The sequence below is a fragment of the Callorhinus ursinus genome, unplaced genomic scaffold (genome assembly GCF_003265705.2).
Source record: "Callorhinus ursinus isolate GAN/ISIS: 27379988/994484 unplaced genomic scaffold, GSC_fseal_2.0 scaffold15, whole genome shotgun sequence".
NCBI lineage: Eukaryota > Metazoa > Chordata > Mammalia > Carnivora > Otariidae > Callorhinus > Callorhinus ursinus.
The window spans coordinates 36,909,474-36,933,469 of record NW_027397077.1 but is presented as its reverse complement, the minus strand read 5'-3'; the positions used below and the strand labels follow the sequence as shown (position 1 = coordinate 36,933,469).

At 38.6% G+C, this 23,996-nt stretch overlaps 1 protein-coding gene across 9 annotated transcripts in view; it reads right to left on the bottom strand.

Moving 5' to 3' along the window:
* GRM7 (glutamate metabotropic receptor 7) overlaps positions 1 to 23,996 on the bottom strand; it is a 914,710-nt gene that overhangs the window by 637,490 nt on the left and 253,224 nt on the right. For all 9 annotated transcript variants that reach the window (XR_012380942.1, XR_012380943.1, XR_012380944.1 and 6 more), the window contains exon 2: positions 697 to 913. Coding sequence is in view for 6 of the 9 variants with exons in the window: in XM_073901589.1 (XP_073757690.1) it covers positions 697 to 913 (217 nt within the window). In the remaining 3 variants the exon portion in view is untranslated. The remainder of the gene's footprint in view (positions 1 to 696; positions 914 to 23,996) is intronic.

The following is a 23,996-nucleotide window of genomic DNA, read 5'->3' as shown; positions in this document are numbered from 1 at the left end:
TCAATATTTATTGCCAGAATTCCTAAGTGTGAAGATTATCTCATTTTTCAAAATCCGCCCAATGGAAACCAGCTGGCCAAACATTTGAACTCATTCCTTCCATTTTGAGCATAAAAGAATCTACCACAAGTGCTACTTAATTGAACTGTCTTTGTCAAAATGAAGTTCAAAAGACTATTTGTCTAAATACAGTCTACTGTCTAGATAATTTATTTAACTTTGTTTTGGATAAGTCATTCAGAGTTGTCACTGTCATTTCTCTTCAAAGCAAAGAGCCCCCATGACTAGGGTCTTGTAATTCTAAACAATTTGCACATTTTGGAGAGGGGCAGAAAGGAAGGGCATGCACACTTAGCAGCACTGCCTCAGGTTTCTGTATGCAGACTGCAATCCACACGGTTATTCACTACACATAAGTAAGATATCAAATCTAGTGCATTAGTGCGTACTCTCTTGTCTCCCTTTCGGCTACTAATACTTTAAAGGACTTCAGTTTCACACTTTTGAAAATATTCTCTTCAAAAATGGCAAAGTCTTATAAATAAAGGCTTTACCAATTTACTTAACAGCAGTAGGGAATGTGAGAGTAGGGGTATGGTGATCATCTGCAGTGTTGGTTTAATGAAGATTGGAAAGAACACTACAAGTCACAGACGCGTGAAGAGGATCATCTTGACCATTGCAATCTCTTCCTACCTGCCTCTTTGGAAATCTGCGTGAAGGATTCCACACCTTTCTCTCCGTAACTCCCTTCAGATGCAAGGGTAGACACGTAATTCCAGCCTAGGGCCTTTACAATGTCCACCATAGCTTGAGCTTGGAAGGAGTCAGGTGGGACCACACGAGAGAAGAAGTCGTAGCGCCGATCATCACTTAACTCGGGTGCCGTTGATGCATAACTGATCTGGGGGATCTGGAAAGAAAGGAAAGCACCACATGAGAGATCACACTACCAGATGTGAGAGATTCATTTCTACTTAGGATAATTCACTCAAAATACAGGGCTTGAGCTCCAAAGAGGATATGTGTTTTAGCAAACAACACCCTGCAACAGCAAACCATCTAAACGCAACCAACTACTTTCAGACAGCACAAAAGGGTGTACTTTTATGCCTTGGCCTTTTGTTTCTTCCTCAGAGGGAATGAGGATGGCATGGGAATCACATGAGTCATGGTGGTTAGGAGAAAAGAATTTGTAAACATTCTGACAAACACTTAAAATCATGCTTTACTTCATTTTTTTTTTTAATGTATTTATTTGAGAGAGAGAGAGCATGAGCAGGAGCAGGAGGGAAGGGCAGAGGGAGAGTTAAGCAGGCTCCCTGCTCAGCAGGGAGCCAGTCACGGGACTTGATCCCAGGACCCCCAGGATCATGACCTGAGCTGAAGGTAGATGCCTAATAACTGACTGAGCCACCCAGGCACCCCCATGCTTTACTTCTTAAAAGCTATTAGAAACTACCATCACCACCACCACAACAAAAACACAACTGCCTAACTGGAGTTTGTATAGAGATTGGTTTAGTTGTCACAGCTCATGAATATTGGGGATGTCATTAGGCATCTAACATTGTTTGCATACTGATCATCTGTGAGGAAATATCTAAGCAAGCTGCATGCATTATTTCATGTATTCTTCACAAGAATATTATGAAGTAGCTAAGTAACACCCTTAGAACCTTGCCACAAGGCCTTCACTTCAGTAGTTCCTGCACTTTGGAGGGCCTTCCTCAAAATTTCCTAAGCTCCTCTTTGGGTGGTGATAGAGGGCTGGCAGTCCTGCCTAAGTGGAGCCCACATGGGTGTCTGATTCCCATTTTTCCATTTATTCAATCCTCAGGTCCTCTACCCTGCACGGGATTAACCAGATGTCCCAAGGAGCTCTACAACTTACACCTGTGAGGATCATCCTAGGGCCCAAAAGCAGGCCCCTGGTTCCAGGAGGGTAGCCTAACATGCAGACTGCTCCCATTACCTGATATAGTAGTTGTTTCCTAAGACTGTATGAGATTAGGCTACCTAAGATGGCCTGCCATGCTGATTTTAGCTCAATCAAATTATGTATACATAAAGAGGCCCTATAAAAAGTGTTTGCTTGGGATCCCAAATACCCAAGAGGAAGCCCCGACATAGCCATCAGTTAGGACCCTGCCTTAGATCCTAACTTCAGGGCCTCTACACTAGTTACTATTACAATGCTACTGTCCCCTTCTTCTTCTAACACTAGCATGCAATAGCCTATGATTGGTACCATTAATCTGCTTGTAATAATGAGCGACTTCACAAAATTCTGCTTGCACACTCTCCTAGGACTTACCCTTGCTTTATCATATGGATTTTAAGTATCTAAAGGCCAGTTTTGATATTTGCTCAAGCCAAGCCCAACAGTCAACTCTGCTCCAAAGATGCCAAAGCTACACTCAAGTTGATGCTCTGAGCCCTGAAAAATTCTACTCAATGTTGATCTATTCTTCTCCTTCCAGTGCAGTTTGCCTAAGTAAACCCATCTACTGTTGTTTAAAGCGGGTTACCACCTCTGTAAAGCTCATGTCTCTACCAACCTTTCTAGGTCAACATCACTCTCAAGTCAGACGACCCTGACATAGATTACCCACTAGGCAGCCCATCCTTGATGCACTTTTTCTCCTTGACCACTGGGGGCACTGTCACTGATTCAAAGCCCAAAACCACTGTGAGAAAGTCTGCTGATGAGAAGCTCCTTGCGATAGGGGTAGTGAGGTGTAGTGGAAATAAAGTGGGATTTAGTATTGACAAGATCTGGAATCAAATCCTGGTGTTTCTCTTCATGAGTGTTTACTCTGGTGAAGTTATTTTATCTCAATGAAGTATCATTAATAAAAGGTTGTTTTGAGGGATAAGAATAATTGATTATGCATTACTTAGCATAACGCTGGGACAGACTGGTGGATTCATATATGGGGGTGACAATAATCAAAACAGAGAACAGTGTGTGTTTCCTTACTAAGTTTACCTATTCCTCATATTTGACTTCCCAAGTACTCTGTGACACGTTATCGCAAACATTCCCCTACTGTCCTAAGGGAAGAACATATTTTTTTATGTATTTCTGTCATTATTGCTTTAGAAATAATGCTTATTATTTATCCAACTCTTTCTTACAGCCAGTTATGTTCTAAAAGTTTCCTATGCATGAGTTTATCTCACCATCAGTAAATATTCTTTACTATATTATTACTACCTCATTTTACATAAGCAGAAATTGAGAGTTGAAAGTAGAATGTGACCTTGCCTCAAGTCACGAAGTTGTAAGATAGAGAGCAGGACTCAACCTGAAACTGCCCAGTGCGAACTTCTGAACTCTAAACTATGATACTTTGCTGAATGGCTGGTAAAACATTTTAATAAGAATAAAACAAGGAAGGGAAGTAGATTACTGGAGTCCACAGCACTGACTACAGAGCCACTGAAAGTTTTTTAGTGATCATTCTTAGACTGTTACTCAAACATTTTATGTAAATGCCTTGTTGAAGCTTATACAAATACTTTAGTAGAATGAGCTCCCTGTTTCATTTATCGTTCCAAGGTTATAAATTTTAGGTAAGGAAAACATCAACTGAATAAAGACTTGGGGGGGAGGGATCAAAGGGAGGGATGAAGAGAGAGGGAGAGAGGTGGGGAGTAGGGAGAGAGAGAGAGAGACTTTTTCATATAAATAAAAAGGGAAGAAGCCAAGCATGTCAATACATTTCCATCAATTTCAACTTGTGAAAATGTAAAAGCTTCATGCTGTTGCACAGATGCCTTTGCTGCCAAAATCCCTTTCTACCTTTGAGACAGTGCTAATGAAGATACATCCAGCCCTCTACTTGAATTTGCATTTATGTAGCTGCTGTAAAATATCAGAAATGTAAAGCGCTCCCAATGCAAGTGCATTTTCTAAACTGTGCCCCGAATTTAGTGATGAAAATTCTGGTGAAACAGATTTCTTCCCTCACTACCATGTACCCTTTCAAAGTGGTCACTGTCTGGGGTTTCTCTCTTTATTATAAATAAGACATATCTCCTGGTGTAAGACTCATATGGCCCTTTAGGACCATGTACACATCTTATACACAGTGTACTTATTTCTACATTATGCATATATTAGAATAAGGAATGAAAGAACAAACGGATTTCATTTCTGTGATAAAAATATAGCTGCATAAGGACATGCTTCCTCGCAGTAAGAGATGAGAAACTGTAAGAATTTATGTAACCTATGGAATATGATGCTACTTATTTAAGTATTATGTTGCATATTTAGTTGTTTTCAAAATAGTGTTTAAGCACACCAAGTAATTATTTTGAAGTGTATAACTGGTACATAAAACTGGCCAAATTATTTTTAGTCATCTCCAGTGAATGACCTTCACATTCTCCTTGATACCTTGCAAGACTTTCTCTTCCTGCTACTGAAACCCTCCCTTCTTGGCAGTCTTCTATAGTAATGCAGAATTGATCTTTCGATGAAGAAAATTTAGTGTATTAATGCTTTGGCTATAGAAAAGTAGATACTCCATCTCTCTTTGAAACTTCCTTTTTCTGATAAAACAAAACACAAACAAAAAACTAAAGCACTTTTTAAAAAGATTTTATTTATTTGAGAGAGAAAGAGAAAGCACAAGGGGGAGAGGGACAAGCAGACTCCCCACTAAGCAGGGATCCCAGACCTGTACACTGGGCTCAGTCCCAGGACCCCCGGATCAAGACCTGAGCCAAGGCAGATGCTGAACCAACTGAGCCACCCAGGTGCCCCAGGCACTTTTAATCTTTATCTAAAGGACTAAATTTTCATTTTATTTTATTATTCTCCTCATAAAAATTTGCCTATCACATAAACATGGTTTTTATTAATGATGAGTCCCAAATAGGCTTGAGACATTTATAACCCATTGTAATTGTTTAGAATGAATTTGTACTTTTTCTTAGAAATGTATATTATTTGTGAAAAATAGAGAAACAAAAATAACTTTAATGCCTCATCCCTGTTAACATTTTGTCTATCGGTTTTTGTTTGTGCATGTGGGTAAGCACATATATATTATAAACTATGAAAATGTGAGTCTTAATCTCTTCTTCCCTCCTCCCAACCCCCCGGCCTCTCATTTCTCTCTCTTTTTGGTTGTATAATATGCTCAGCTAAACCTAACCTAAACCTAATATTCATTGTTAAATGTTTAAACATTTTCCAAGTTTTTGCTACTAGGGGGGGAAAAAAAAGAAGAAGAAGAAGAATCCTCAAAGCTAATTCTGTGTAGATATCCATGAGTATTTTTTTAGAATACTGTTCAAGCCCCTACCCCCCACCAATGTGACAGAAATATTTGAGCCTTACATTTAAGTATTTCCCTACATGGGAATTATTTGGGGTTATTATAGAGGGTAGACCAGCAATCTATAGTGACTTCTCTCAAAAGGTTAACTACTTGCCCCAGCATCATATATTAAATAATTAATCATTTTTATTGATGAGAAAGGCCATCTCTTGCCACATATTAAATTTTTAAATATCCTTGGATCTTCGGGGTGTATTCTCTACTATTTCACTTTTCTATCTTCCAAGTCTTGGGACAGTGTTTTACTATTTTAGTTCTTATAAGTGTAGAGGATTTAGGGCTCTATTAGTTGGAACATATTCCTCTCTTCATAGTTGTTCTTTCAAAAATGACCACAGGCAATCACACATGTTTAATTTTCTAGCTGAAATTTTAGCATAATTTTTTCAAGTTCATAATAAAGCTCAATTAAGCTTTTGATGAGAATTATATTAATTTACAAATTAATTTGGGAAGAATTGATACATTTATAATATTTTATTTTCCCCTATGGGAAAATCCATTCTGTTGTTCATTCTTTTCTCTTAGTAGAATTTTATGACTGTCTCCACGTAGGCCTTGCACACTGTTAACTTTATTTCTAGATAATTAGTATTAACTTTATTTCTAGATAATTGTTATTTCTATTGCATTATGAATGATAAAATATTTTCATTTTGTTTTCTATTTATTGCTGGTATATAGGAATCTATTAATTTTGTATATTTACTTTGTGACTCATACCCTTGTTAAAATTCTTATTAGTTTTAATAGCTTTCAGTTTATTTCCTTGGGATTTTCACGTAAGGAAGTCATATTATAAAAATTCATTTAGTTTTATTTTCTAATTACATCAGCTAGAATATCCAGGAAAACAAAAGTGATAGTGGTGAAAACAGCTTTTCTTTTTCACATTTCTCAACAGTGAGAATGTAAAGTCAAATAGTATTTATTTTTATTTCTTATCTTGAAAAATGTATAGTCAAATGAAGAAATAAGACTATCAGTTAAAATCTTATTTTGCAAAAAAACAAAACAAAAAACAGTTTTTAGATAGAACTCACAGTAGTCTAAGTGTCTCCAAAGAGTTGAAAAAATTTCCCCCTCTACCAAGTCTCTTTTTCAAAGAAAATCTCAGTTTCTCCAATTATTTTCCTAAGGTATGAATCAGGTGACAAGACAGAAACTAGTTTCAAGTAATCAAGTTTTTGAACTGTTTGTTCTCACACCTGAAAACTGTCATTTGAAAGCTATGTAGAAGCCAAATTCCTTGACCCTTTTTAAACATTGAAAAGCAAACAGAATAAAAACAGCAATAAAATCATCATTCTTCAAGTTATCAGATGAGACATTTCTCAAACCCATATATTACTGCCTTCGGCTCGGGTCATGATCCCAGGGTCCTGGGATCGAGCCCCGCATCGGGCTCCCTGCTCGGCGGGAAGCCTGCTTCTCCCTCTTCCACTCCCCCTGCTTGTGTTCCCTCTCTCTCTGTCTCTCTCTCTGTCAATTAAATAAATAAAAATCTTTAAAAAAAAAATAGAAGAGAGAACAACAACAACCAAACAAAATTCCAATTCACTCTGGTCTTTAACCTTTAAAATATGTATGGACATTGAAGATTCTAAGAATTCCTATAAATCTAAGAGACGTAAGACCAGGGAGAAACTAATTTCAAGAATTTTCAAAAATAATTAAAATGGACATTTAAATAACTTATACCTCTTCATCTTCTAAAAACATGCAAGCTCTTAACATTTGTATCTCACCAATGCAAGTGACTGTGGTAACTGATTCATTTGGCGGGCTGAAAGAGTAATCGAGTTAATTCACATCCATTTCTTGGCACTCACAATCACTAGGAGGCCCACAAGGCTCTCTCCTAACCTCCAATGTTCTCCCTAGAAAGCAGGAATTCGGGGCACCTGGGTGGCTCAGTTGGTTAAGCGACTGCCTTCAGCTCAGGTCATGATCCTGGAGTCCTGGGATCGAGTCCCACATCGGGCTTCCTGCTCAGCAGGGAGTCTGCTTCTCCCTCTGACCCTCTTCCCTCTCGTGCTTTCTATCTCTCATTCTCTCTCTCTCTCTCTGAAATAAATAAATAAAATCTTTAAAAAAAAAAAGCAGGAATTCATGGGAAGGTCAACTGATGAGTTCTGAAACACTGTGGTTTCGTTTGGTAACAAGTGTCACAACTTTCAGTAGACTGTTAGTTATCTGTATAATTATCTGTTTATCCTTCTCTCCTTTCCTGGAGAGAACTTACCCCCATGGAGAGCAAGGACCTTGTTCATCATTTTATCACCAATGGATAGTACAGTGAATCAGGCAGCCAGAAAATGAATGAATAGAATAATCGTTAGAGAACAGAATCCGTCATCTACTCTGTTGGTGTGGCCCGAGGGACCCACAGGAGTTAGAAGTTATCCCAGCCCTCGGTGGACCTGTGACTGGCAGGTTTAGGCGGGAAAGCTAATACCTTCTTCTGCCCTTTTTTTTCCCTTGGCACACTATTCCCTAGGATTTCCTTCCTCATCATTGGAATGTAGGACAAGCTGACATTTGTTGGGGGTTCAAAGGTAAAGGGAACCTAGGGAGTCATTTAGACTGTTGATTCTGTTTTTTCTGTTATACCTAAGATTTGATAACTCTGGGCACCTCCGGGCAGTGCCCAGAGTTCAGTCTAACTCTTCAAAATATACTTAAATTTATCATTTTTATTTATTTTTTTAAAGATTTTATTTATTTGAGAGAGCGAGAATGAGAGAGAGAGAAAGCACATGAAGGGGGGAGGGTCAGAGGGAGAAGCAGACTCCCTGCTGAGCAGGGAGTCCAATGCGGGACTCGATCCAGGGACTCCAGGATCATGACCTGAGTCGAAGGCAGTCGCTTAACCAACTGAGCCACCCAGGCGCCCTAAATTTATCATTTTTAAATAGGGTTATTCTGCTCTGCTGTCTCCTTAGCTTTTCTCCCTTCCCCAACCAGACTTGGACGTCAAATGCAGGAAGCAATTAGTGTTTGGCATCCCGGGTCCTTGGTTCTAGTTAAATGCCTTTATTTTATGTTAACATTGCCATTATCAAATCAAAATGGGGGTAAAAGAAGGAATATATTAAACAAATCTAGAGAAAATAATCCTACGTCATGTCTAATAGAAAATCAAATAAGTGTGTGATGCACTTTCACCTTTCAAGTGTTGACAAGATTGAACTCTACTAAATTTAATTTTATCCCATAATTACTACAAAGTCAAACACTTCTAGGCAAAGGATCTCTTGGGCTTGGAATCAACACCCCCTTAAGCATCACCTTAATGTGTCCAAATCTGCTAAAATAACTGAAGACCCAACTCCAGATTTGGACTAGATTACCTTAATATAAATATTTTTAAAATCCTAATTGTTACCACTACTCCAACATAAACTTGATACTCTTCAAAATAAATTCCTCGATATTTACAAAAAATGAAAGAGACATTTTACTTATTTAGAAAAAATGAAAGGCCTGAAATTGGTTTGATGCATTTTGAACTTCTTCTTTATATTAGAAGGACAGTGCCTATGACAAGGTCAGTTACCTGGGAACTTCTTATTTTTGTAAAAGTGAATGAGGTTTATGGTTCCATGTTCCTGGGAAATCTGCACAGCAAGGAAAGGAAATACAAAATGTACTAATGCTTGTTCCAGTGGGCAGTTTCCACAAAATTTGTAAAAGGCAATTTTTGAAAGTATCATGTGCAGTTAAGATAATGCTTCAATGTACCTGTTGAGATATTAATGAACTCCCAGTGGGGCATTATTAAGTTCACAGTTAGCAGTAATTTCACTCTTAGTTCTTATTAAGCTTTATTGATATGGATCCCCAAAAAAGGGAAAATGAATGAATAACCCTTTCAGGTTCATTCTTTGAAACATCATTCTCTTCAACTTATACTTATCTCTTCCTTCGATATTATCTCAGCTCATATTAGGATGGTTGGACTTCAATACTGATTTTTGGTAGTATTTATTTCAAAGTTACTGAGTAATGATTAAAAACTTTCAATTTGTCTAAAATCTGGAATTTCACTCAACTTTAAATTACTCATGACAGAGATTATCATCAAGTATTTCAACTGTTTGTCCTTCATCTTTCATTTCTTTAATTGCATAAGACCAAACACCTTCAACATTCTGTGAGTGGTAATAACCATCTTGAGAACCAAGTAGTTCTATGTGTGGATTTCAGGTCAAATTTGTATAATACATGTTTCAAAAAATGTATCTGTTACTGATTTTATTACTATTCCTTTATTAAATCTCTCCATATACTGGGCTTTTGGATGTGTGATACTTTACATATATAACCTCATGAATTTTGGCAATGACTTTTAATAGATAAAAATATTACCATCATGAATATTCATTGTTTTGCCTTCTTCCAAGTTTCTAGAGTTGATATAAAGACGACCATATTTCAGAATCCAGATGTTAGCACATGTGGCCAACAGAACATAGGATTCCTGTAGCCAAAGAGTTGACTCAAGGGGAACAACATGACCTGCTCTAGACCAATGTGAGTAGGTGAGATGCAATATCAAGGCAAAGTGGGGCAACCTAATATTTTACACCTCTCATAGTTGGCAAATGTTAGGAATGCTTAGGGGATGTCCTTGGAACTTCTCTATGTCACGTAGAACATGTCTATCCACTGCATTTTAAATTCAAGTTTTAGAATAATCTTCATTTTTTTCAATTTTTTATTTAAATTCAATTAACTAACACATAATGTATTATTGGTTTCAGAAGTAGAGGTCAGTGATTCATCAATCTTATATAATATCCAGTGCTCATTACATCACATACCCTCCTTAATGCCCATCACACAGTTACCCCACCCACCTACCCACCTCCCCTCCAGCAACACTCAGTTTGTTCCCTCTGATTAGGAGTCTCTTACGGCTTGTCTCCCTCTCTGATTTCGTCTTGTTTTATTTTTTCCTCTCTTCCCCTATGATCCTGTTTTGTTTCACAAATTCCACATATGAGTGAGATCATATGATAATTATCTTTCTCCGATTGACTTATTTCGCTTAGCATAATACCCTCTAGTTCGATCCACATCATTGCAAATGGCAAGGTTTCATTTTTTGATGGCTGAGTAGTATTCTATTGTATATATATACCACATCTTCTTTATCCATCCATTGGGGTACAGGCATCAGTCTTCAAACTCTATCTTGGCACAAGCTCCTCCAGCATTCAGAATTTTTGTTAAGCAGCTCGCTCTTTTTCCTTCAGACAATGCATTGAGGATTTAGTTAACTTCGGACCAGGTTGATCTATACATTCAAAGGATGCAGTGATTGGTTCTATGATGGACTTTCATTTTTTAAGAAAATCTAAATCTAGAAAATGTTTATTGGTTTAGTAATTCCTAATTTTTTTAAAGATTTTATTTATTTATCTGACAGAGGGAGAGACAGCGAGAGAGGGAACACAAGCAGGGGGAGTGGGAGAGGGAGAAGCAGGCTTCCCGTAGAGCAGGGAGCCCGATGCAGGGCTCGATCCCAGGACCCTGGGACCACGACCCGAGCCGAAGGCAGACGCTTAACGACTGAGCCACCCAGGCGCCCCAGTAATTCCTAACTCTTATCCATTCTGATCTTCAAGAGTCACCCATCTACCTCCCCAGCCATGTTCTGAGTGGAAACCCTGTTTTACGTAGACATGAAAGCACCACAGTAGGGGAGGAATGGGATCTAGACTGGAGCCTCTCCTTATTTTTCTACCTGCTTGTATTCACTTTCTTCACTGCGCTGCCATGGATGTGCACAAGGGCAACAAGGGGGTGATGTTTTCTTAAGGGTCCTGAGACCATCATAATTTTGTCAAAGTCACATTCTTGACATCCTGATTCCAATAGATCAGTGTATAAAGCGCTGGGGGGGTTGGGGAAGAACATGTCTATCCACATTTCTTGTGAACCATAAAAACTCAAGAGGGGGCGCCTGGGTGGCTCAATTGGCTAAACATCCAGCTCTTGATTTTGGCTCAGGTCATGATCTCAGGGTCATGAGATCGAGCCCTGCATCGGGCTCCAAGCTCAGTGGGGAGTCTGCATAAGAGTCACTCATTCCCTCTCTAAAATAAACAAATAAATCTTTTAAAAAAATCAAGAGAAAGCTGGGACAGCAATAACACACCTAATTCCCATCAAGCTAGACAAGCTCTCCAGGGTTATTTTTCTATCCAGAAAATGGGGTTAATCATATAAGCCCAAGCTAAACCACAGGGTAAAGGTGAAATATCTACAAAACAAAAATTTTACATGTCATACTTGGCATACAATGCTGTTTTGTCTGGCAGTATTTGCTTAAAGAAGCATCCTACATAAAAGTGTGTCTGGGCTATTGAATCACAGATCTGTACCTCTGAAACAAATAATGCAATATATGTTAAGAAAAAAAAAAGAAGATAGCAGGAGGGGAAGAATGAACGAGGGGAAGAATGAAGGGGGGGAAATCGGAGGGGGAGACGAACCATGAGAGACTATGGACTCTGAAAAACAAACAGGGTTCTAGAGGGGAGGGAGTTGGGGGGATGGGTTAGCCTGGTGATGGGTATTAAAGAGGGCACGTTCTGCGTGGAGCACAGGGTGTTATGCACAAACAATGAATCATGGAACACTACATCAAAAACTAACGATGTAATGTATGGTGATTAACGTAACAATAAAATTTTTTTTTAAAAAGTGTGCCTGGGGATGCATGTGTATGTAGTATACAAATAGGCTCTCTGAGGATCTCTGTAGATACAGAAATATCTCCACCCACATACCCACAGCATTCAATGACAAAGTCAATGGAGACCGCCCTGCCACCCCTAACATGGCACCACAGAAGTCATCGGCATATGCTTTACTAGAGAAATAGAGGAAAATGGGGGGGGGGGTGAGTTTTATAACCTTTCAGGGTTCTCCCTGATCCTACACATCTATGAGTTACCTCTGGCCAGTATTCCTGCAAACAACCATGTATTAAGAAAAAAAACAAAAAGTAACCACAGTAAGTGATACTTTAACATTTCTCATATTTATTAGATACAATCCTAGATCTCTTTCCGGCCACGGGGGCCAGAGTCTCTCGCCTACAGTTTGGTTTACCAAATACCAAAGGCTGACTTTTGAGGTATTCCACTAGCAATACAAATGTCAACTGTCTGTAGAACAGGGCTCCTTGACCTTGCTGCTATTGACTTCTGGGATCAGATAATCCTCTGTTGCGGCAGGGGGAGGGATCATCCTGTGACGTGTAGGATGGTTAGTAGCATCCCTGACTTCTGTCACTAGGTGCCAGTAGCACAACCTGCAGTGGTCACAGTCAAAACTGACTGCAGACAGTGCAAAATATCCCCGTTGGGGGGGGTGGGCAGTACAAGGGGTGCAAAATTGCTTCAGTTGAACCAGTTGAGGTTTGTCTGTGGAAAGAGACAATGGCAGTCATAACACTGTGGTCACAAAAAAAAATAAATAAAAATAAAGAGATATTTTTAATGCCTTGAAGACTCAGCTTTATATATTTTCCCTTCTACTTGCCAATCTTTCCCAATTATCAAAGTTCTGTGTGTTTTCTGTCACCTTCAATTATCTGGTCTCTCAAAAGAATGCACAGAGACAGGCAACCAAAATGCTCAGTCCTTCACATGGACACAGCCAGGAACTTCTTAAAGTGAAAAAGAAAATAAAATGAAATCCAAACTTGTTTTCTCTCAGAACCACGGCCACCTTTATAATCACGTTCTAGTCCAGTAAAATGGAGTATTGAAAATGGAGTATTACAGTTAATTGAATATTGTAGTAAACTATGTGCCATGGTCTATATGAATTTCAGTTTTCAAAAAGTTAGGGCACTAGTGCACTTAACAGAAATGCTACTGAACATGGTGCAATCTTTGCCTAATGATTCAGGAGCCACTTTGAGGGTCTGGCAGGGCCGTAGGTACATTAATTCTCATTGTATAAGACTACGGATGTAGATGTTCCAGAAGGTGAAGTTAAATCTGTGCTGATTCTTTGATTCCCTGAAAGAGGCTTACTTGACAAAAATTCCTTCTTTCCTTTTTTCCCCCTTCTACCAGGGAGGGAAAGCTATGCTGTTTATTTTAGCTTTTATATGGCTTATATTCTGAGTAAAGAAGAATTTAGGAACCACTTTTAATATAAATAGGATCATTCATAAGATTCCTGTGATAAATAAATATCATTTAATTCCGGTAATATGATACTATGCCGGTACTATATGACCAGATCTTTTTTTTTTTTTTTTAATTGTAAATTTAGGAACTACAGATACAAGGATTAATGAGATAGACCAGCTTTAGGGGGTGTGATGATCTAATATGTAAATATATTTGAAACCACTTTGGTGGGGGAAACTGGTCTAAATGAAATACTGAAAGGTCACGGAGGAGAACACAACTATTAAAATTGGAAATTTGGAGAAGAAGAACCAAGACGTGTTGTTTAAGCTAATTGGAGGACAGGAGGCATATATCCCCCAGCAAAGGAACGAAAGAAAGCCTTGGGGAAAAGGCTGCTGAAAACAACGCATAGAGTAAGCATGGGGTTCTTTTGAAGAAAGCAGAGTAACCTGTATGGCTTGAGGGTAGAATCCATAATTCTACTTGCTTTACAGCTGGAGAAAGGATAGGGCAAAATGATGAAATAAAATGAATACCTATTTGAATTTATTTTGTTTCTTCTATTACAATAATAGCTCTTACACACTAATAAAATACAGAGAACCTTTCTGACATCAATTATTGTACTCTTGGAAGAACAGTAAGGTGATACAAAAGGAGAAATCCCGAGAGTTACTAAGTCCCAGGTACCTGCTGTGTAATAACTGAGACGTTCCTTTTATCAACAATAACTCAGTCAGAGAAAGTGTCACTGATCCTCCAACAAGGTCTCTGTGACAAAAGTTTTTCATGGTTTCACCTGGCACCTGAAGAGGGCTATTCCCTGTTGTTTGGGGAAATGAGGAATTTGGTCACTTTCTTAGTAGGTATCTCTCCTGCCTATAGATCTCAAGGGTTGGGAGAAGCAGCAAAGCTGAGCATTTGTCTATTTTTTTCTTTCCAGTCCTTCTTCCTAGTTCTTGGATGGGCACGGAAGAATAGAAAAGGGAGAACAAATGGTAAAGATTTTGGAAGGGTAAAGTCTCAGCCAGAGGTCCAAAATGTTGGTGAAGTTCATCCAGGGTTAGTAGATCTTGATATAATTGTAAACTATTTGAATTTATATTAAAAAGTACTGTAAGCTATAAGTGAGTGGAGTTTGTACTGGTTTCTGCACTCATGTCTTTCATTGATCCAGACATCTCCCTCTGGAAAGAAAATTACTGCATCTGTCTCTATGTTAGCATCAGTTTTGGGGACTTGGAACCAGGAGACTATTTCTTGGTTAAGCATGTATGTGATAAAATATCCCCTGTAAAATTTCCAAGGTATTTTGCAGGCTGAAATGAGCCTGGTAAGTTCTCTTCACTGCACATTGTTGCAAATATTGATTTGTTCTAGAATTTACCATTTTTAATATTCCTTCCCTATATCCTGCAACTTCTGCTATCACATCACCTGCCACCCCATCATCATCCAATTACCATGATTGCATATTTTTTACACGTAATTATATTTCAGGTTGACTGCTTCCTGTGGAGATTGAGGGAGAGACAGAATATCACCAATGGCAGCACCACAGCTGGATTTTAACAAAGTTGCTTCCGGAAAGATTTTGAGATGGATCTGCTAATCCCCTCCATAATGCATGCCTTCCTATTAGAGGCAAGTCTTGGCTCAACACGGACATCATGTGCTCCTCCTGATCTTGTCCTTTGGATGCCAGGTTGCAAATGGCCAAGGATATGATGCCAGTACTAATGGAGTCAGATCTCTACTTCTTAAAAAAAAAATGATACTCAGGCTATGTAATTTATGAAAAGTCACCTCGTCACAGTGTTACTGAGAAATTATTAGAATCACATCTTTTGACTAGTTCCTTCAGTGACGTTTCAAAAATCCATACTGTTCTAAGTGTTCAGTCCCTCTGTATACTACATTCCAAAATTAGAAAGACTCATTTTGGCTTTTATGCCAAACCAATTATGAACTGGTTTGGTTTCAAAAATAGAAAACTCAAAATAACAGTTACTCAAAAACATGTGTATCTCTCTTTCACATAAAATAATTGGATAGGTAAACAGCCCAGGGCTGGCAGGACAGTCCCATTGTCACCAGGGAACCAGGTGCTTTGTATCTTTCGGCGCTACCATACTAGCATGTCAATTCCATCTCAACATCACTTACGGTTTCCAATGCTATCAAAGCTCCAGCAATGATAGACTCACTGGAGGCAGCAATATGGGAGATGTGGAAAAAGACAAAGGGGCACATTTTCCAGTGGGATAAAGTCTTCAAAGACCCCTTCCCAGCCTTGCACATGACATTTCCACCTATATGTTATTGTCCAAAATAATCCCATGGTCATCTCAAATAATACTGAGGATTATTACTAAGGAAGAAGAAGGAATACAGACAGAGTGGACATTACCTACCACAGTCCTCAAGGATGGATAAGCCAGCCATCTGCATCTCTAGGCCAGGGGACTGGTAAGTAGATACAGTTGACAATTTAGGTCTGATTAAACTGATCTCCAAAACAATTGTGGATAAGACAAAGAAAACAAAGTAGTTGTCAATAATCAATTCCCTAGTAGGATCTTAACCATATATTAACCACAGGTAATAAAAGATGTTGGGAGTACATTTCTACTACCATTATCCTACAATGACCTCCAAAAAGTATTCCTATTTCCTTTTTTTTTTTTTAAGATTTTATTTATTTATTTGAGAGAGCGAGAATGAGAGAGAGAGAGAGCATACGAGAGGGGGGAGGGTCAGAGGGAGAAGCAGACTCCCTGCTGAGCAGGGAGCCCGATGCGGGACTCGATTCCGGGACTCCAGGATCATGACCTGAGCCGAAAGCAGTTGCTTAACCAACTGAGCCACCCAGGCGCCCAAGTATTCCTATTTCCATGAAAATATTCCAGGCACTAAATCGGTGTGCTTAAATGGCATGGCCTTTATAATTTCCCAATTCTTCTGCTACAAACATCTGTAAAAATTCACTGAAAGTTTCCAATCTTCTCCCACCCAAGACTCTTTTTAAATGTTTTTAATATGAGCAAGTTTAGAATTCATTCAAAAAAAAGTTTTGTTTTGTTTTCTCTCAACCTCAGCTTAAAGACAACTTTGTGATTATTTGTGGGCTCTTTTTTGCCATCATGATCCTCCATGGATTGGAAAGATAGCTCCCTTTACCTATTGTGCTTTGAGCAATTAAGAAGTCACAAGTCTTGATTTCTGTGCTACCAAAGGGAGGAAAACAGCTATAGCTGTAAACTATCATCCCAAAGGAAGAATCCATGAAATTCAGTGTCATCTTTATCAGCCCATGCATCTTGGAGAAATGAGTTACAGATATTACAGATTTTCAGCATGTCTATATTCATGCATAGAAAGTAAAATAAAATGACTGAAGAGATAATTTTCCAGCTAAAATGCCAAGCAAAGCTATGAAGATGCATTTCATTTCTTATAGTGAATAAATATACTTTAAAAAAAAGTCTCAATGAAATTTTAAATGAACTCAAGAAGATACATACTGTAAGTCATTTTTTTGAAAGTTGAAGGACTACTATGCCAAGTAGAAAGTTTCTTCTACTTTCTATCCCATAGTGGTCATTTTGTTTTAATCTGACAGATTTGTTGAAAGCAAAGGACCCCATGCATGTATTTAATCTTGATTTCTTCTAGTCTCCCCTTAGCCATCTTTCACCTTATCTCTCTAAAATTACATTGTGTGCGTTCCTACTTAAAAGAATGCTCTTTACCCAGGCTGCCACTATTATACCTCAGAGGAAAAGCTCTGTTTTCATTCTGATCACAGCAAAATCAATAAGCATATTAAGGAGCTCTGGCTTCTCCACTTCCCGTAGAAAACTTCACAGATTTGAAAATTGGTCATTTGGGTTAGGCAAATGATACTGGAAATATCAAAAATGTGAGAAAATCCCAAGATAGTTTCTCTTAGGTTTTAGAATAAAATACTTGTACATTTCCCATATATGTATAGTATAAATAATGTTTACTCTCATTACTCTGTATATATTACTAATGACAAGTAGTATATATTACATATGACTTAAAGGATACATCTGCCTGTTAGTATTAAGAAAAATAAAACTAAAAACCTGCATCCATCCTAAGGAATATTCTAACTAGACACTTTTCTGAAGACCACTAACACTGGAGTAGAACGCAGCCACCTTGAAGTTAACAGTTATTGGTGACAAGGTAAAAAGATGCTGAAGCACTGACTCTAATTTGTCTTTAAAAAAAAAAAGATTTTATTTATTTGACAGGGAGGGGAAAAGAGCACAAGCAGGGGAGTGGCAGGCAGAGAGAGAAGCTGACTCCCCACTGAACAGGGAGCCCGATGCGGGGCTCAATCCCAGGACCTGGGATCATGACCTGAACCGAAGGCAGATGCTTAACTGGCTGAGCCACCCAGGTGCCCCTACTCTAATTTGTCTGCGATGACACACTGTTACTGGCATTAGATGCTCTGATCCATTTTCTTTGTAGTGATGGTTTCTCTGATCAGTTCCGTTTACCTAACACTTCACTGGAGCCATCCTGTGGAAGATGTTAGGGACACAAAGAGATATAATCTCTCTTCAAGCATTTAGTGGGGAGAGAGCTGTGACCTTATAAATATACAGTAGGGGTGGCTGCTCTCTAGAAATGCGAATAGAAGAATATCTTTTCCAAATATTGCCTTCTACCTGCTCAGTAAAATGCTAGTGTCAGATAATTTCACAGGTGACATCATTTTTTTTTCTAGTGAAGTGATAACTCCTTCTAAGATTAGTATGAAGCCAATTTGGCATAGTTTGTGGCTTCTGACCACTCCCCGCCTTTGCATAACTTCTTTGAAGTAGCACATTTAGATAATTGAGGTTTACTTAATTATTAAAAGAGAACTGTGTGCATCTTGCTCCCAACATCTCAGAGAAATGGTGTCCCAGTGCATTTTTTTAAAGACTGATATATTTTAGGAAGGGAAGGAGTGGGAGAGAGAGAGACAGAGAGAAAGAAAGAGAGAAAATGAGTGGGGGGAGGGGCAGAGAGAGAATCTCAAGCAGACTCCTTGCTGAGTGTGGAGCCCAAGGAGGAGCTTGATCTCAAGACCAAGGAGATCATGACCTGAGTCGAAACCAAGAGTCTGGTGCTTAACCGACTGAGCCACCCAGGTGTCCTGTGATTTTTTTTTTTTTTAAAAAAAATACAAAAGGGGTGGCCATGAGAAAAAAAAAAATGAAGGAAAGTTACAGAGAGGAGAGACAGAGATATGCTGACAGTGGAAAATGAAGAGACTGATAGATAACAAAGAAACAGAAGGACAAAGGAAAAAAGAGGTAGAGGGGGGGAAGAGACGGAAGGGGAGGGAGTAACCCAAAATTTGTTTTAAACGGACATTTTTTATCTTGGAATGGTGAACTTTTTGTGAATTAAGGATTCTTCTAAGTTCCCCATGATGCAAACAGTAATTAACCCAGTTCCCCTCCAAACTCCACATAATCCTGGAAAAAGTGGAAGGTTATATATGAAACAAAACACTGACAAGCCAGATGCCCAGGCATTTCTAAGCCTGATCATTTTTCAACCACCAAACCATACACCCATCAAAGCTGACAAACTATCAGGGTTTCATATGTGACTAGCGGTTTCCCATAGCAATTTAAAATAAGCTATGCTGTCTAGAGCATGGCAATTAAAACATCGGGGTGATTTTAATTCACTGTTCTCCATTTGAGTGTCACACATTTGACCTCCACTGACTACTTAAAAATGGGAGTTTGAGTGCAGAGTTATGGTAATAGATGGCACTTTCAGAAAGGTAATTTCAAATCTTAACAAAGTACCAGAGCCCCAGCCTATTCTGGGATAGAAATCAGTGAACCCATCATTAGTCAAGTTCACTTAAGGCTAGAGGCAATTTGAAGCACCTGAGTAACCTTCCCGAAAAGCACATCTTCACAACCGGCCAGCCGCTTTGAGCTATTTCCAATGTGACTCTCCTCAGCTCCTAGGCTGTCCTGATCCCCTTTGCTTTGCAGCAGAAGAGATTCTATTTTTCTCTTCTTCTATTTCCTGACACTGCACAGAACAAATTATAATTAGGAAACCACCTGAGGGGAAGGTGACAATTCAGTTGTCAATTTTCATGGATGAATCCCATTTCTAACAACACAAGCCAGGCAAGCCTCTCACCCTCAAAATAGATACTTAGGGGAGGCTGCTGTTAGCTGGTTCACTGCCCTGAGAAGGAAGCAATCACAAAGATGACAGCAACTACAACAACAACAGAGATGTGAACAAAAAAAAAGAAGCCTCCCACTATAAATATTTTCACTGCCAACAAATCTCTCATGTGGTATGGAGAGATGTGAAACAGCCATGTTGCAAAGCACCCCTTCTAAGGCTAACGAAAAGCTGTCACATCAGTGTGTTGAACACAGCCCAACAGGGCACTTGGAGATAAATGAGTGCAAGTGTTCAAAAGGCAGAAAATAAGTAAATGTGTAGCTTGTGGTGGGAATATTTATATAGCCCAGCCTCATGTGAGATTTTAGCTCAGAATGGATTAAGGAGATGTTATAACCTTCTTATCTTTAATCATGTGGATGCAAGCTCTGAAAATCTGTTAGCCAAATAGATTTTTTTTAATCTCAGATTAATTTTTCCTATAACACGCTATCTTTATTCTACCCAGAGAGTGAAACACGTATGCCAAGGGTAGCATGAGACCAAAACTAAAGCAAGTATTAAAAGTATAAAAAAGGACATTAACCTTAGGCTTGTGTAGTAGATCTCAGATACAAAAGCCATCATTAGCCTATGGGACCGAAACATGGGCATATTTAATTATTACCTTAAAATATTATCTTTCTCTTGGACCCATTTTTCTTTCTCTTCACAAAAGTTTTTCATTTTGAGAGGAAAGAGCCCTGGAGAGAAGTGGGTCTATTAATAAAGGAGTGCACCACCTCCCTGTTATTAAAGGAAAGTGTAGTTGGTGTGATCTGAGTAATTGGAAAAGCTCAATATTGCTTATGTCTACTGTGGCAAAGTAATTAATATCTTGTCAGTTACGAGAAAATTTTAAACAAAATTATTCTGGATTTACGAGGATGTGTCCATCCCTTCCCACCCTAATCTGGGTTTATCCATTTGATTCTCGATTACCCTAGCTCTCCTCTGGGGAGGTAAAAGGCTATGCACTCCCACATTTCTTCAAATCTAAGGCTTCTATATTTCACATTTTAATTTTCCTGAAATTGGGATGTTACTTCAATCATGAAGTTGTCAGAATCAGAGAATACTGTCACTGGTTAGTTTGTAACTTCTGACTTAATAGTATCTTTTTCAATTATACGCTTAAAACACCAGAAAAACAATAGTTTCCACGGCAGCTCCATCACAAGCGATTACGTATCACAATAGGGGATGAGCAGTAGCAGATTAGGGGTGTGGAGAAAGGGGAAAAAATAGACAAAACTTGCTGGATGAAATAAGGACAGGGCATCAGGGAGAAAGACTGGGTCCAGGACACAATCCCTTCTGAGTGGACTGGGAATACACTCAAAGTAGAACTGAGTGAAATGGAGAACCCCAAATTTAGGGGCTAACAAACTGATCTGCAGGAACTGGTGACTAGAACAAAGGACAAACAGATAAGATTTGAGTGGCCAAGACAGATTTTATCAAGGAGGCAAAGGAGGCCTGACTACAAAGGGATTTCTATTGTTTTAGAGGCACAGGGAGATCCAGGAAACAATGATCACCAAGGTTGATGACAGAATTACTGTTGTATCCCAATGGAGTGGGCAGTGGCTGAATCAGAAAGATAATCCCTGACGTCCTGTATTCTACAAAAACAAGGCAACCTACTTCCTTAAAAAGAGCATATAACAATCATTGTTATGGTAGTTGGCACACCACTGTTCAAATATGCCAACTCCCCTAATTCATTGGTCATCCTCATCCAAGCAGCTAAAAGAAAGAAAAGAAATCTGTTTAAAAGTTCCTGCCAAACATTACTGTGATGATAAACAGAAGAAAAAAATTAATTAATTATCATTATTTTTAGTTTCAGGTGTACAATGATTCAGTAATTCTATATATTACTCAGTACTCATTTTAATGGAGGTGGGAGAAGAAAGAAATGAAAAGAACACAAGATGGGCAAATCATTTGTGTGAATCGCACATTCACCACTGACATATTCAAAGATGAGGTGTTTCTGATTATAGTGATTCTGATTTACCAATTCACTCTGAGCGACGGTGCATAATTTCCATATGTGTCTCAACAGGAAAATGGAACCTTTTCAAAAATTCCCAGAGATGCTTTTTTATACCTACTAAGTTGTTCCTACTGCTGATTATTCAAGGTTAAATAGATGCCCCTCCTCACAATAACATCCTTGCAAAGAGCTTATGAGCTGCTTTCAGTATTTGGTTTATCTTAGACTTAAAAGCTAACTATTATTTTTGAAAAGTAATTTGTACCTAATGGCAGGTATCTACCCCAGCAGATGTTTGCTAAATAACATGTGCTAGATGCAAAAAATGTTCTTACTATTTTCAATAATTTAAACTGTTAGCACTGAAATATCTTTAGCTCACAAGTACTTTCAAAGTAGAATAAAAGTTAAATAATCATTGTGTAAGTAAGTCAGCCCTGGTTTTCAAAGCATTTTCCTACCATTTTCTGTAAAAGTCATATTGGCAAAATATGCAGTTTTACAAAATTAGTTTATACAGTTTGAAAAGCTAATTACATTAAAATAAAGATAATATTTTGATTAATTCTTAATATGTGTCTTAACAGGCATTTTATCTTTCAGAAAAAAAAGGGTTTTTTTTTTTCTTAATCTGTGTTTTGACAACTTACAAGTTTACTATATATGGTATTCAGTACATTTTAAGTCATTACCTAGCCTTCAAATTTTATGTAGTTTGTTCTTTATGTCTCTTTACTTCTTCAGTCAGGATAAAGAACTTTAAGTTTTTGGCAAAAGGTAGTAAATATAGGATCATTTTGCAGAAATGGCTGCCAAGATGTCTGCAAATGGGCTGCTGCCCCTTACCTGCCCAGCCATGTACACCCACAGCTACTCAGGACCGATTTCTCACCACACTTAGGTTTGGTTAACCATACTGGTATTGTTCTCAGCATTATCCATAAATTCCATCTCTGCTGCCTCATCAATCTTTACACTATGATAGATCCATGCACCCTTATGTTCGTAGATATTCAATGCGTGTTCAGTAGCTCTTTGGGATAAATTGTCCTTTCACTGAGACTTGGTTAGAGATAGGAAAGAATCAGAAACAAGAGAAAAGATGGATCCTGTTGAAGTGTTTGTGGTAAGGGTCTCTGGGAAGCTCAATTCGTATCTGAATGTGGCAGTTTCTACAGACTGAATGCTTGTGTTTCCCCCAAAAGTCATATGCTGAAATCCTAACCCCCAATGACATGATATTAGGATTTGGGGCCTCTGGGAGGTGATTAGATCCTGAAGGCAGAGCCCTCATGAATGAGGTTAGTACACTTGTAAAAGAGACCCCAGAGAGCTCCCTTGCCCCCTCTGCCATGTGGTGACACAGAGCGGCTCTGTATTGAACAAGGAAGTGGGCCCTCAGCACACATCAAACCTAACAGCACCTTGATCTTGAATTTTTCAGTCTCCAGTATGGTGGGAGATATTTTTTTTTTGTTACTTGTAAGCTGCCTACTCTATGGTATCCTGTTAGAGCAGCCCAAACAGACTAAGACAGTACTTAAACTAGAATGGGACACAGGGTTTTGAAAGAGTTTATCAAAGTGATCTCAAGAAGGTATTCACAAATTCATTAATAAATCCACTATGTGACAGGCAAAGTAAGATAAATTCTATAAAATGGATGGGTGAATGGATGGACAGACGGATGGATGGAAAAACCACACATAATCTCAAACTATAGCAAAGGTCCTTATTTCTAGATGTGCAGCTGGGACACATGGTCATTTAGTCACTTCCTTTTAGTGAAATCTGCCACAGCGTACAATGAGTTCTTGGGCCAAGTTCAAATAAATATTATGGAAATAGCAGAAAGACATGATGATAATACTCTTCCACTTATAGTTCAACTCAATAAACATGTATTGAGATCTGTGTCAGAAACTCTGCTGGGGCTTGGAGCATGTGATGGCTAAGAGGCTTAATACGTAGCTTTGAAGAGAGGAAAAAGTCACAATACAAAAGCACGGTAAGTGTGATTTTATAAGGGCAGGATGTCAATGGAGGCAGAGTGAAGAGCACATAAGCTGTGATAGAGCTTGGTGACACTTTAAGATTTTCTTCTACTTAAGTTTTATAATTCCAACTGTTCCAACAAATAAAAACTACATTCTAAAGATTTTATTTATTTGACAGAGAGAGAGAGAGGGAGAGAGCACAAGCGGGGTGGGGGGAGGGAGGGAGAGCGACAGGCAGAGGAAGAGGGAG